The 16,022-nt window shown below is 42.9% G+C and overlaps 1 protein-coding gene across 4 annotated transcripts in view; it reads left to right on the forward strand.

The window, feature by feature from the left end:
• The window catches only part of pdlim5a (PDZ and LIM domain 5a), a 63,486-nt gene that overhangs the window by 1,539 nt on the left and 45,925 nt on the right, over window positions 1–16,022 (forward strand). For all 4 annotated transcript variants that reach the window (XM_037098014.1, XM_037098017.1, XM_037098015.1 and 1 more), the window contains exon 3: window positions 13,153–13,304. In XM_037098014.1, coding sequence (XP_036953909.1) covers window positions 13,153–13,304 — 152 coding nt within the window. The remainder of the gene's footprint in view (window positions 1–13,152; window positions 13,305–16,022) is intronic.

Raw genomic sequence — 16,022 nt, forward strand, 5'->3', positions numbered from 1 at the left:
TCTCCCTCATCCACCTCTCCATCTTTTCACCACCTCGCTGCTTTTCTCTCCTCGACTCAACCCCCACCACCACCACCACGACCGCCGCCGCCACACTTTGCGATAGCTCAACTGAATCATGGGCCATCTGTCATGTATTGACCGCACAGGAAACCTTTTTCTCGCTCTCTGTGCATTCCACTTCACTGTCTGTGGCGGCAATCAAAGATCTGGCTCACAAATCTTGGCTCCAGTCCCTCAGCTTGAACAAGTAACTTGATGGTCCCTTGGTTTCAGTGCCTTTCAGCATCTACTCTGAGCAGTGCCCTCCCAGTCTGCTGCTCATTCGCACATTTGAGTTCACACAAGCTCAGAACGTTTCCCTCATCGCCGGAGTATAAATAATTTTTCGAGTTTTGTCGAGCTTCTGTTCCCGTCTGCTGGTACAGAGCGGCTTCGCTGGCACACAAAATACAGCGACACATACGCGAATGCGGCACACACACATGCACAAATCACTAACACTGGCAGCGTGCAGAATAACGGCAACATGAGACTGATGATGAATGGCATGCCAGGTCCCGTGCCAATCCCCCCTCGGGGCCGCTTTGGGTTGCCATGTTTGTGTTATTACTTTGGATGTGATACTTTTCCCACTAACTGAAGCCATGTGAATGTTTAAACCACAGTTGTGTGTTTGTATGTGTGTGTGTGTATGTGTTTGTGCGTGGAAAATGATGGAGGATGCTATCTGAGGATCCGAGGGAGAAAAAATGACAGACGGAAGACAGAAATAGAAACAGAAAGCGAGACGAGCTAAAATTGTATGAAAGCAAACTCGTGTTGACGCTGTCACATCTGAAACAACAAACCATCAGAGATATATTCTGCATATTAGAAGAAATTACACCCACACAAAAAGAAGACTGATCAGTGTTAGTAATTGGGAATGCTGGTCAGAGAAGGTTTTCTTATTCCCAGAGAAGTTGGCAGTAACTAAACTATAATTGTCTCAACAGCCCACTCTGACCTTTACTGCAGTGTCACAACGACAGTTATATGGTTTGAGGTTTCAAGATGTTGGACGGAGCGCGGCTGAGTACTGGTGCAGTCTTGGGTGCCAACGGTAAATGTTTGTTCGGTCTGCTTAAAACCATGAAGTGTGCAGTAAGTGGATAATATGACGTTGTATGGTTTTGGGTGTATTTCAGAGTACGGTCAGGGCACATCTAAACATTTAACTCCAGAGAGTGAGTTGGGTTTTTTTTTTCCCCAATAAATCGTTTAAAGATGAAGAAAAATCTTTTACTTTTAACAGTTTGCTGATATGTAAAAACAACAACAGATGTAAAAACAAAAACTTCAGCCAACAAAACCAACATTTTTTTTTTAATCATCTGGCTAATGTCAACAAACAGGTATCTGCATAATTCTTGGCATTTTTGTGTTTGAACCCGAGCCGAGCCCAACCTGAACTCCACAGGGCTTCTGTTTTTTCATGCCTCAAGCCAGATGCAGTGATATAAACTGAAGATTTAAGTTTATGTTACGCTGTCAGTCCCACATATGCTGTTCATACTGTATAGCCCTTACAACAACAGTGGAGCCATCATTTAATATCACCAATCACTTGTTTTTCCTTTATATTGTATTCTCACAAAAATAATTTGTCGATGATGTGTCGAAACCCGGGCACCATTTCAAATTTTTTGTCATAATGTGACCTGGCCTGTCAGTTCCCAACAGGTCCCAATGGGTCCCGACTGGTTCCGGTTGGGTATTCATGCTCTAGTCGGTAAGGTTAGTATTGTTCAGTCACGTTGGCGCGTGGCTTTGTTTGCATGCAGAAAACAAACAGTCGGTGTGAAGAGCAAAAGAGGCAGAACATAGAACGCAAAACGCAATCTTGGAACCCATTGGAATTGGCTTTTACTCACTTTTTATAGTAAAACATTTATTTTTTGTGTGAAACAATCTGGTCACAGATCTTCATTCTGGCATTGTGAGCTGCTAATTGGACTGTAAACAATGACCAGCACATAGAAACGGAAGTCTTGGCTCGGATATTATTAATCCGGACATCCAACGGCTGCACAAGAAGTCCTGTGAAACACTGACCGCTGCCCCCAGAGGGGAAAATGTTGTCGGATAACAATTGATTCGTTTTGAGATTGTCAGATTGCCAACCGATGTCCCGCTGGTTCACAGTTCCAAATATCATATTTAAAGTCTTAAAACCTCTGTAGATGTAGATGTAGCAGAGGGCGGTGAGAGGAGGAGAGCGAGAGTATGTGATGGATGTACAGTGAGGTGATATTGATACGCGAGGCATGGGAATGAATCTACACACACTGACGACAGCCAGTCTATGTGACACCAACATATAGTGTCACTCAACAGGTTGTTTATCTATATCAGCCTCTCTGCTCCCCTCATTCTTATCATACCTTCATCCTGTTTGTTTTTCTCCCTCTCTCTGTTTCTATGTTTTCTATTTCGTTTGTCTGTGGCGGTTCCATCTTATGTAAGACGTGACTCATTCCTCCAAAAAAGACAAAAAAAAAACTAAACTAAAAAGCAATATATTCAGTCCAGATACAAGAATCAAACCAAACCCTAATCTTATCCGACCTATTAAACCCAGTTTATGGTGACGAAGGGCAGCGCTTCTGACCGCTAATCACACACAAGTACACACACACATGCTCACACACATCAGGAACACACACACACGCACACAGATTGCTCCCTGCCAGTCTAACCATAGAGTTGGTTCTAAGAAGGAACCACAAAATAGGGGTTATTAGAGAACGCGGCACCACTGCCAAACCACACTCGCCCTAAGAGCAGCTGTTGCTAAGCTCTACATGTACTATGTGAACATAATGTGCGTTTCTTTTATGTCGTAGTCACGATATATTCCCATCGTACCGGTACGACATCGCAGGGCAGACGAGATGTAACCGTATACGACCTGAGCTACCCGCCCAGTGACCGCTGCCTTCGCAAAGTGAATCCTCCACTAGATTTCGTTTTGTTTTTAATAGTGCAGTTTTGTAACGAGCCAAGATTGTCTGAGCTGCCAATGAATCGTTTTACTGCGGCATTCCAGTTTGACATGGTGCCGACAGAAGAAAGGAGAAGTTTGGGCAGAAGCCGACAGTCGGGTTCAGATCGAGGGTTGTACGCGTGAAAGAATTCAGGTGGGAGCTCAGGTAAGGGCACAAGTGGCAGAGGGTAATCGAAGTGTGAGCTGTAATCGTTTAGCCACACGTTTGTCTTTATAAGCGCAAGACCACCTGAATATGTTTCCTTTAAACGGAGCCATTCAGTGTCTGTGCTGCTGAAAAGATTTAGTAGAAAATGGCCCGCAGAAGAGCCCCAGTTACCGTTAATCCTCATTAAAGCCATTTATTGTGAAATCCATTAACTTGTTTTACGGATCAAAGGGCTTTCAAGAACAAGGTCCTTTATGTGGAGAGACAGAAAATAGCCGCCTGCACTATTCCAAGACAAATTTACAACACAGTGAATCAATATTTAAACCTTTTCTGCGGGCAGTCCATTTACAGGATCCGCTGCTAAAATAATTTAAGGGAAGGCAGCCCGGGGGAGCATGTGCATTATGCTGCCGAGAATAGACGCATCGTGTCACAGGTCAGCTCCCGTGGCCGCGACCGCTCATGGCAAACTGGCCTCGGATCTGTACTGCCGTTTTACGAGCTCCTGGGTCCAGGCTAAATATTGACCAGAGTGCATCTTGGGTATTTCAGAGACACTGGCTACAAAGAGCATAGACCATAGACGTCATTAAAGGATGGGAATCCATTTGGTTCCTTATTTTAAACAGGACATCTAAATCATGATGCAATATTATAGATGAAGATAGATCGTCATTGGTCCATCAGGTTAAACTGACTTGCCCCCAAGAACATAAACTATGTAAAGTTGTTTAACCACCTTTACCAGGTTTAACATTAAAGTGATGTACATATGATCTCATCAGTTAATATGATGATCAGCATATATCTGCTAGCTGAAGCTGTGGGGCTAACATGGCTGGTGGGCCAGGGCTAGCACATTAGCATGCTAACGTACAGACTTCTCTGCAACACAATATAAAGATGTATTATTGACATAAACATTGTTGTTTTTTCATAATGAACATTCTAGCTATATCTTACAAATTCCTTCAGGTACATGTTGATGCTAATACATTTGAACCTCTACTCCCCTTCTTGAATTTATAGATACTTTCTCAGATGTTCTACGCCAATGTGTCTGAGTGTCATCGCTGAGTAAATCCGTCCTCTAGAGGCTCTTTACAGACAAAGATAAAAACAGGTTTTTAAGAATCGGTAATCACGCGTGATGAGGTTTGTGTTGTGACTACAGCAAGAGCGGACAGCTAATCTATATTAAAACCTTTTCATGGAAGAATGCAGTTCCTGGAACGGTATCAGCGATCGGCTGCCTGCTGCCTCCCCACAGACGCTTTTCAACAGGCGATGATAACAACTGGACATCAGCGATGGCTCTATTTAAAAGACCGTACCGTTTCAGACATGGTCTCCATCTGTCTGGCCTATCTATCACATTATGCACCGCGTATTAAACCTGCGTCTTTGTGCCGTAACCTTTTCATACTAGACTACCAGAGCCAGCTGACAGCTCTTCCATATAACTTAATAATACTTATATTTATCTTAATCAGACAAGTCCCATGCTTCCCTCTGACTATCTTTTCTATCTTAGAGAAACAGCCGCAGAGCCAGAACCAACAACTTACCATTTCCTCTACCACAAATCAATCCGTCAGTGCTGATGTGTGTGTGTGCGCCTGTCGGGCCAGACTTGTTGTATTTGGACGATGTAACAGACTGGACTTTTCTGCATTAACGGCACTCGACAATTTATCTTACAGTCCCGGAAATTTGTGAGATTTGCCGTTGCATGTAAAGATCTGGAGCTCAGTCCTCATGTTTTTTTGTTTTTTTTTGTGATGTTGCTATTTTTGTTACCTTTAGTTATTTCTAAGCACTGGTGAGGCCGGTTTGCACCATCATGCCAGTGATGGATTGAGAGCAAAGAGGGGGGATTATTTTTTGGAAATATTCTCATCCCTCCATATTGTCTGTTGACACTTATGTGTTCCTACTGGTGACCTCACTGAGGCATTCCTGTCTTCACCGGTAATGGACTGACTAATCCCTTGTTAAAAGCCATCACATGCCAATACAGGAAGCTTGCTGAAATGAAAATCACACCTCAAGTACTGTAAACAATCAACACCTTTAGTTTTTTTTAAATATCGCTTGAGGATTTCGTCAACGGAAGGACACAAAAGACACAATCCTGAAAAGGCCATGACAAGCAACATTCCTGCTTCTTAATTCGAGGATTTGAGGTAAACTGGAACAAACTGAATTATTTGAGACCAGAAAAGCTTTTTACAACCCTGGCAGAGAAGCTCGGCCAGGTCATAACATTGCACTGCACTGAAATCACGACGAAGAGTCCTGAATACCCTATTGTTTGATGCAGCTGTAATGTTTTTTCCACAGTAGCTGCTAATTTCCGCGGTGTATCCTCTGCCTCCCTCCCAGGATACCGGCTCCATGGCTGGTATTTATTCATGAGTATTGGTTGACTACAGATACTGAGGAGAAATTAACCTTGTGGCGTAACGGCTTCAGCTATCGTCTTTCCTCTTTGGCTTTTTAGTATTTGCTCTTGATGCTTTGTTTTGACATTGTACAGTGGACTTGGGATCTTGAATTCTCATGATAATAATATCTAGATGCTCCGTCCTCTGACTAATTCAGAGGTGGTTCTGTGTAACAGACCATCTGGTGCATAAATCAATGTGAGTAAAAACAACGATAAGTAAGGAAGTAAGAAATTAGGTTTTCTTTCCAAATATGCTGTTTTAAGGTCCTGATCAACTCATATCTGTGACCAGAAACCCCTTGATTGGAATAAACATTCAAGTCTCTTGATGCCTTTCGAACACTCTGAGCTGCAAACCACGCTGAATATTAATACCCACATCATCTCCTCAGAACAGAGGAAAATAAAAGTCATTTTGCTGTATTTCAGGCCAGGTTTCTCCTCTCAGATGTCGACTACAGCGACCCAATTAGAGCACATTATAAACCGGGTTAAACACGATACAACCTGTAATTTAAAACCACCGTTTTGGATTAATTACAGCCTCTGTAAGTATGTGCCACTGATGACGCAACGACTCGCTCACATACAGAATAAGAACAATCCAGTCTTGTGCTCTCGTGGCTGCGGTCCTGAACGTGTGTTCACCAGCCTGCCAATGCCGAGTCCCCCAGCACCACGACAATCACATCATTGAGTCTGGCTGTGAATGCCGGCTTGTTCGCTTCTAGCATTTAGCAAAGTGCAGTTAGTTTTAACAACACAAAATAATGTTGCGAGGATTTGTTGATGCTGGACCTGTGTGTGCCTCTGATTTCACAGTATAGCCCTCTGTGACGTCTTCAACCCTTCACATCCTTTCCATGTAAAGGAGAAATCCGCCCCTTCAATCCTTCAGTACTTTGAACATGTTCAATGCTTTCCAGTAGGTTTACTCTGACAAAGTCATGGTTTATTTTGTTAGTGTCTAAACTTTTTCCTTGACCTGCCTTGACTGCTACTACTGTGCGAGTTCCCAAAATAACTTTGGCCTGTGTTTTTTTAATTCCCCCAGTTTTTGACTCTTTGACGCTTCATACATATTCCTGCCAGTTGAGTCTCACAGTTCCACTGATCTACAGGTAAAGCGCCCGGACAAGTCTCAGTAAAAGTAGGGAAACAGAAGACTGTTAGCGAGTAAAGATGCAGGTTTAAAAGTTTTCCAAGTGTTCACACAGCTTATAGATTTTATGAGGAAGGAAATGCATTCAACACATATGTAGGCCTCAAGCATGAACATGATGCAGGGAGTCTGGGAGTGCTGAGGGCTCAGCTAGGATAACTTGTATCTATGACAAGATCTAAATTATCTGGGCCTTCCAGTAAATTCGGAAAGTTCTACTATTTGAGGATACAGATGTTAACTTGAGCTGACATTTAACACAAATCTGCCTGTTTGTCACCATTTACAGATACTCCAGTCTGCAGTGTGAAGTCGCTCATATACTTGACTGATAAAAGTTTTGGTGCAAACATTACATTGTCTTCATTTGACTGGACACTGACTCAAAGCACTCTGCTGGACATTATCTTCATCACTGCGATCGAAAGGACTTCTTTGAAAATCAAGACAGAAATCATTTTGTTTTTCTGTAATAATATCAGAGGAAAGAAGCTGAATCTCAGTGTATCAGAGGTGGATTGGATGACATATCAGATGGCAGATCTGTTGGCCAGATCCTCAATCTTGTGTGCAAACCTTTACGTTTAATGTGTACAGTGTGTGTTTTTCGCAGCTGTGTCCGTGGTGAGCTTCTAGCGGATCCGTCATAGCCTTTTCTTATTAGCTACCCGAGCATTAACATACAAGTCAGCACTGATTATTAGACACCGGTGCAGCTTTAGGGTAAAGAAACAGTTTTCTTTTTTTTTTTTTTCAGATGCTTTCATGAGATTGAAAGTATGTGTTTGTTGGTGTGCCAGCATCGAGGAGTGTGCATGCATGGGTAGGCGTGCACATGTGCAAACACACAGCGTGTAGATACTGTTACAGGAATGTCCAATCACTGAGAGAGGTCCGCTAGCAGGCTGAAGCACACGAAAGTTACTGTAGAACATTAAATTGATTCTAACCCCCAGTTGGATCGCTGCCTTCTCCATCTGAGTCTCTATTGTATTCCTCTATCCATCCTCTACTTCTACTGTTACAAACTCATACCTTAAATCCTGTTACAGGGATTTGTGTTGACGTATGACGAAGCTGCAGAAAGATGCATGTTTGTGTAGATTAGTAATGCAGTGGGGCTATAGATTATCTCATCTGATCATTGCCTCAAGAAGGTTTAACTCCCCCTGCAGCCAACAGACAGAAGTGAAGTACACTCCTCGTAACAGATGAGAAAGAGCAGTGGATTTAGTCAGATGAACTCGAGATCCCATTTCAGGTATTTCCATGACGCTGCTGACATGAATTCATGATTTACCTGATTCAGGAGCATAAATTGTGAATGAAACGTTGCCTAACACAGTTTACAAGGTGTTTGCTGATGGATCTGAGGTTGAGGTGATGTCTGCTGCTGCTTGCTTCTGTCTGGCACTCCGATACCTTTTTTTTTTTTTCCGTCTCCTGTCTCTGCACCTCCTCCACGGATCTCTACTCACCTTTTGTAGTTTTCCTCCCACTCTCGCTGACATCATTTTAAGCCCTGCACGTGGTTCTGCGTTTAACCTCTGTAGCTGTTATTTTGCTGTTGACATTGTTGCTAAGAGATCAGAGCAGCGTGGCCGTCATGTCACACCGGTTCCCTGAGAACATTTTAGTTTAATATCCACGCTGCGGTTATGAGGGAAGAGCGGGCCAATAAGCAGCAGTGTTTTTGATTAAAGAAAATTCATTATGAGCAGGATATTTTGTTTCAACATGGGATTCAAATATACAGTGCAGGAACATTGCTTGTCATACAGTATAGGATCACTCTAAAGATTAAGATATAATTATAGATAAATATTTCCGACAACTGGCTTATGGAAGCATTTTTTTTAATGGACGTTTGAGGTACAGGAAACAAAGCAGGTACTTGTTCCTTGCGCTCTCAGTGTTTCAGTGATTGCGTGATGTGAACCATCTGCCTGTCATCTCTGTCACTCCTTGTTCTGAAAGCAGGCATTGTTTAAAGCACTCAGACTGGTCAGTGTATGTTCAAACCAGACGATGTTTCAGCGCTCCGCCGAGCCTTTGTTGTTACGTGTTTGAACCAGATTCCTTTTTTTTTTTCCCAAAGCACTTAAATCAGACAGCGAATGTGTTGAGAACTTACATCGCTCGAAGCACAATGACGAGTTTCATCCGCGACGACTTTAACACTCCGCATGTGTGCCTCACATATTGTTGAATAGGTGCTGACGTGACTATTGACCCTTTCACTTTTGCATGAATGTATAATGAGGCCGGGGAATTTTACGCATAGGTGGTGCACGTTGAAAACACAGAACGGCAGGGATGTTAGAAAGAAGAAGAAACCAGCTCGTATAAATTGTGACATTTGGTTACACCCACATAAAGCAATGATTCTTTGTTTACTGCCAACTTCCTGAAAAAGACAGACTTTATCATAAACACCCTCATAAGGCTGGCATGCTGAACTTATTAAAAACATTGTCACATACACATCTGGCAGAAACAGACCGTCCTCCCGAGGACGACAGGATCAAAACCCTAAAACTCTGCTGAAGTAACACAGGCCTCGATTGTTAATCATGACTCCTGCTCATTGGGAGCAAAGGAGGAAGTAGTGTGAGCCATAAGGTCCAAATAAAACGTCACACTCGATGTTCGTGTCCCGTTTCCGTTGTCTGTGGGGATTTTTTTGTGGTTGTTATTATTGTGACCATCACCGTGAAGGTTCTGCTTACTTAGACAAAAGAATCACTTTATCCCAAATCCAAGGATGCTTTTCCAGACTGATTGCAAAGTGCAGTAGGTGTAGAAAAATTACACCTTCCACATATAGATCGGTTCCCTAAATCTCCCTTTCATTCTGATATTTGTCCCATTGTGCTCAATTTTTTCCCAAAGTCAAGCTCGCGCTGCAGCACAAAGAAAGCAAGTCTGCCGTTGTGCAACCAAAACAGAAAGCTGTTTAAAATCTAACCTGGCAAAGACAAAGAGCCCATCTGATGGAGGAGGAGAAGAAGTTGCTGCTCGTTCTCTGTGACATTACGATGAGAAAACACTGTGGGTGTTGTCGATGAGTCTCTGTTCATATCAACATTTTGCAATTCCCAAACTTTTCACATCTTTCAAATTTGTCCCACTTCTAAGATGTCCGTATTGGTGGACCATCAAAGGGCAGATTCCCGGATGGTTATTAATACGGGTCGTGGTCGAGTGTTAACAGACGTTTCTGTACATTTGGCGTGGAGCTCAGCTGCTGTCAGGCGGTGTGCTGGATGAAACAGTGCGAACTTACAGACATTCACCGTATGCGTGTCTTTCTGCGCGTCACCGTCTCCGGTGCCAGTGCGCGTGGTGTTAAGACTGCTGTTTTTCTGTCATGACCGAAGCTGCAGAGCCATAAATCAAATACCCTGGGAAACATGAAGCTCTTGGCTGGTTGCATCGACGGATCACTTAAATGTCTGTTTCTGATTTTCTCCATGATCGGTTGCGCTTTGATATGAAAAGTGAAAATACTTTGAGCTCCGAAATCCTTTTAATCACGGTGATCGAAAGCAAATGTTTGCTTTTGGAAGCGAGGAGAATCCCTTTTAAACTCATGTGGAATTAAGACACGCAGATTAAATACTAAGCGCGCAAATTAAAAGTCACTTTATTCTCCGCCTCCTCCTCTTCTCCTCCTCCTCTTCTCTGTAAGTTTAGCGAGTTTAAGTGTTTCTGTGTGAGCACTAATTGGGGCTGAAAACACATGATTGAGCATTTTGCGGGCAGCATTTGGTTCATCACGTTGCCACAGCGGTTAGCATTAACACACCCCTTCAAATCCAGACAGGATAAAGAGCCAAAAGATTCTGTGCACAGGAGCAGTTGTCTCCCCCTTTTTATCCATTTTCCCAGTATCCACACGATTTTAATCTTTGTCAAGTCGATCCCTCATTACTCTCTTCCTCCTGCCCTCCGAGTGGCGCTGAGTGATGTTGCGTGTGTTGGGCTAATATGACTATAAAAGGTTTGGGGCCGCAGAGCCTTAACACTAATCCGGGTGCAGAGCCTCTTTTATTAGCCCTGCCTGTGTGTGTGTGTGTGTGTGTGTGTAAGTGAGAGACAAAGATAGAGGCAAAGGAAACAGAAACACAGGGGGATGTGACACACCAAAGATGTCCAAACCCTCATTAAACTTACTCATCCTTGACTGTTGCCTCTCGTTTAGCGGAAACACGCGTAAAAAAAAGCACCAGAATTCAACAGCGACACTTGAAGTAATGGACGTAAGTGGCACTTCAGAGCTCGGACAGCTACAGAAGTGTGTGTGTGTGTGTGTGTGTGTGTGTGTGTTCAGTGAAGTGGTGTGTGTGGTCCTTTTTTCATGGTGTCTAAAGAAACAAATGACCTCACCTCCCCTGTGGACATTGTTGGACCTTCTGTGTGACCAAGAATGGTCAAAGTTACAGCTGCAAGGTGTTTCTGTCCTCACAGGGATTCAATTATTATCAACTTTTACCTATTATAACGAGTTTATTTGATTGCTTACACTTTGGCAGTACAAACAATATCATTAACGAGGGGTTTTGTAAGGAAATGGTAAGAATTATTTCACGTCGGTCTCGCTTTGGCGTCATGGGAACGAGAGAAGAGATACTCTGTGTTAACATCCTACGCACATTTCCAAATTCGTCCCCGTCCCGCCTCCGCCTGCCGATAAGAACGGCTCTGGTTTATATGACACATGCTGCCGGAGTGCATCGCCCTGTCTGCTGGTGCACATGGCTGTAAGTTAAAGTAGTAAAAAAAAAACTCCCTTTAAAAAGATCCAAATCAGAAACGAACCAAAAATCATCCTTATATTTTACACGAACTAAACAATATTGTCTCCTTAAACAAGCCCTCATGTACTTCAGCTTTACTGCAAAGCTCCAGAAATGTTTGGAAAGTTGTAAAACTTGTAAAAGATGTAAACAGTTTCATTTTAACACAAAAATACAAAACGCATAATTAATTACACCTTTAATGTGATTCTGTGCCGTGTTCCAGTCAAGTATTTCGTTGCCTCGCAGCAGTTCTCAAACAAGTTTTCAAAAGTTCAAATTGATTGACACCAGCAGCAGTTATGGTTGTGGGGAAACGTTACAGTTGTTCCTCCAGCAGAATTACCACGACGTATTCAACATTACTGTCGAGAACAGAGTGGATGAAGTGCAGCGCCTGTGCATGTTGAAGCCGTGTTGAGCGGCAGGGTTGGTATTAAATACCAGCCCTTGCTGCTCAACATGAGTTCTTGTTGTTTGCCTTGAGTCTGTTTCAAATTACCCAGCTTCCCCCGGCGTGGAAGTGCAGCAATTAAACCTTGTTTAGATGCAGATATATTCAAAACATACCTCAAAAATCATGTAAGACACTGAAAAACTGAGACTAAGACAAATGGAGTGTATGTGTGTTTTATGATGCATGCGAGCTGAGAGGTGTCTGGTTGTGATTGTCGTTTCCTCAAAGCCAGTAAAAGTGGAATGTGTCTACACCATGGAGCGTCCCATTAGCTATTTGTCACCTTTTTAACTGCATTTTGTACGGAGAATAACGGCATAATTGCTTTTTACTGACACTAGATTCACTTTACTTGATCCTTGTTGTAAATTTGTGTCAAGATAAGCTTTTTTTTTTTGTTACAGAAGCAGACTTTACAAAAACACCAGGCTCGTAGTCACAAGGTCCTTCATTATCAGTCTGTTACTTGTCGACTTCTTAAAGTCACAGAATTAAAGGGCGGGGCTACTGACGAGGCGTTTCAGGAGCAGTGTTTTCTGTGGGGGAGAGGAGCGTCAGCTGGTTCGGGCTTTGACCTTTTACATTTGCTGTCACCTTTATAAAACACTCAAGGAAAGGAAAAAATATATAATAATTGTCCTTTAATAATCATTCAATAACCTTCCTATAAGACATTGACTACATGCAGTAGTGGAGATTTTGGACACGAGGAGTGTATCATGGCTCTGGTCTTTTACTTCACACACACTGTGCTTAAGAGACCTTTTTGAACTTTCTTTCTCTCTAACAAGCTGTAAGCGCAGTATGACAGCAAGCTATAAAGCAGAAACAAAGGTAGCTCATAGAGGAAGGCTCCTGTTATTAGACACACATCATTGACTGTTCGGTAGACCCTCCATCATGTGGTAGAAGACCAGGTCTTTCATTAGCTTTGTCCAAAAATGCCTCCGTAACGGAACGGATCCATAAATCCTGTGAGTGAATCTACGCACATCACCTTGACCCTCCCTCCTGCAGGATTATAACCCTGGCTGTGATGTGGCTGGCTATGTTGGTAATTTAAGCTGTTTGTGGTTTCCCTGCAGCTGACAGACGGCGGGAAGGCGGCTAAAGGTGGTATCGCCGTTGGAGACATGGTTCTGTCCATCGACGGCATCGCCACAGAGGGCATGAACCACCTGGAGGCCCAGAACAAGATCAAGAGCTGCACTGGAAACCTCAGCCTCACCCTGCAGAAGTAAGCCAAGAGCTCCCACACTCAATGTACTCTGTGTGTGTGTGTGTATGTGTGTATGTATGCGCGGCCATAAAACCGAAAACCACTCCACTTTACGATGATTTAACGTGTGAACATGCACAGGAAGCCATTTGTCTCCATGACAACACAGGATCCATACGCTCCCTTTCAAACACTCCCAAACAAACCCCCGTCTCTGCATCGCATTTTAAAATCCATGCTTCCTCCTTTCAACCCCAGACATCCCGCGCACAGGCAGATGTTCACTGTTGTTGTAGGAATTAATCTTAGCTCTAACGCACAGCAATGCCATTAGTTCTGCCTGGTCTCTGGGTCCCCGGAGGACGGGGGAATAGCCGAAATCACAGCGAGAGCATCACATATGTGGACCACCCCCTCTTCCCCAAGGCCTAACTCCTCACTCCTCTTTGGTGGAATCGTTGTTGTACAGTGGAGCTGATTTATCTCTAGCAGTTGTGTTACTGTGTGTGTGTGTGTGTGTGTGTGTGTGTGTCTGCTTTTGTGTGTCGGGCTCTATACTGGCTCCCATGTGGTTTGAATTGTCTGGTTCTTTGGCAGCGCTCGTAGGCATGCGTGTGTTTTTTATTTAAACGCCGTGAGATGTCCGGGGCTCCTACACTTGTTCTTTTTGGAATGAATATCCTGCAGATTTACAGTAAACAGTACAGGCACAGGTAAACAAGAGAACTGATTTTGCTTTTTGTTGAAGTCGGAATGGGTTGAAGTGATAAAACGCTCGGTTTCCTTTTCTCTCTGTGTGTCTTGCTGCGCCTCCTCGACTGCGCCTGGATTTCCCATTCGATCCTCCCTCGATGGCTTTTCATCTCTCCCTCAGCCCTCCCCTCAGCTGAGGCTAACTGAGCGTGTCCTCTAATTTGCGTCCAAATGATGACAGGCTGAAGATGTTTGCTTTCGGTCTAGTGGCAGAGAACACTTACTGTAATACCACAGGGCTAATAGTAACTCAAGGTCAGTGCGCGGGTTTCTGTTACAGAGCGACCCGCGATCAAACTGTTTGGTTTTTTTTTTATGATGAGTGAAGCAGGTCTTAGCAAAACACTTGGCTTAAGGTCATCAGTGGATGATTTACCCCATCAATGTGGGAGTTCATATTCTGATGGATGGTTTTTACATTGGAGAAGGTCAACAAGTTTTGCTGACAACGACGTGGAAGATAAACAACCAGCCAACGCAGCAATGAAATGACTTTTGCAGGGAACAGTAGCGGTTATTTGATTCATGCTTGAAACTATTTCAATGGCACAGAACAGCTTGTGTCAGCATGTCGATAAAACAACACAACGGGTTTCTTACCGATTGCTTTTTAGAGTAATTAGTTCTAATCAGATTAAGGAAAGTGCATCAAGTAGTCATCCAAGCTGTGGCTCAGGGTATAGTGGAACAAGACGTCCAAACTCTGTTTCTGCTCATAGAGTTTGTCTCCCGAAAGCTTCTCACATAACTGAAACCTGCCAAACAATATAAACAGTATGATTCATTATTATGTATCTTGCCTTGAAGGGATCCTTTGTGAATTATGTGTGTTCGCTTTCTTAAATCAGAAGCTATGAAGGTCAAAAACTCCAGCAAGACAACAACACAAACACCTGACAAAATGATATATAGAGAGAAATCATTGGCAAATTTTAAAAGCCAAGATAAAAGAACAAGTAACATCCATAAATCCATAAATAGGGATTCATAACTGGTAAAATACCCCCCATAAAAACTTAATTCAGAAGTCCTGAATCATGTCACATTGAAAAAGATTTATGAAACAAAATGTTCTTTATTCTCAGCAGGTCAACATCCCCACCTCTGGACTAATAACTTGCTTGTCTGTAAAATATATAAATGTGATGTTTTTATTTGAATGGGAAGCTACAGCCAGGAGATGTTAGCTTAGATTAGCATAAAGAGTGGAAATGGGCAAAATCAGCTATAACCTGGATTTGTTTGAAGAAAAAAATGGCTGCATTCCAAGAAGTTACTGCACCAAGCCAATAATTAGTCCAGCACAGAATCCAAAACCTCGCTCCTACCATGTACCAACGCTTCCTTTTACATATACTACTGAATAGGACAATTGCCAGTGACTCCCAAACTGACATATATCACTGTTCATAAACAACCAGACCTTTGCAGCGTACCACCAACAGACTTTGTTGTTGTTCACATGCAGTTTGGTCTTGGAACTAAACTACTTCGTCAGGTTCAGGAAATCATTCTGGTTCGGCTTAAAATAACTACGCCTCTATCTCCGCAACTGTAACTTCAGTCACATGATGTACGTGACAACACTTAACTATGTTAGTAAGTTTAAATTACTCGTTGGCTGTCGCTGGACATGATGCACGGATCCACCATCCCTCCCAACCCGCTATCTAAGAGGACTTTGCCGCTCTTTACAAGTTTAGCCTTACTTCCTCCTTTGCTTCCTTAATAATAACTATGGCCACTAGAGGTCAGCGCCCGACATGAAATGTAAAAATAGGTCATAATAAGCTGCTTTACAAGTCAACCAATATAGTTGTTTTTTCTGAACAGCCTGGTTTAATGAGCTTTAGACGTTCTGGTCGTATCCATCCTCTCATCCATCTGTCGACAATCGTCAAATTCTTAATTTAAAACTCATTGATCTTAGCATCGCTAATGTTTTGGTAACGGTAGTGGTAAGAAAAGTGTTTTTTTTTTGTT

This window comes from Acanthopagrus latus, chromosome 5 (genome assembly GCF_904848185.1).
Source record: "Acanthopagrus latus isolate v.2019 chromosome 5, fAcaLat1.1, whole genome shotgun sequence".
In the NCBI taxonomy this organism is placed as follows: domain Eukaryota; kingdom Metazoa; phylum Chordata; class Actinopteri; order Spariformes; family Sparidae; genus Acanthopagrus; species Acanthopagrus latus.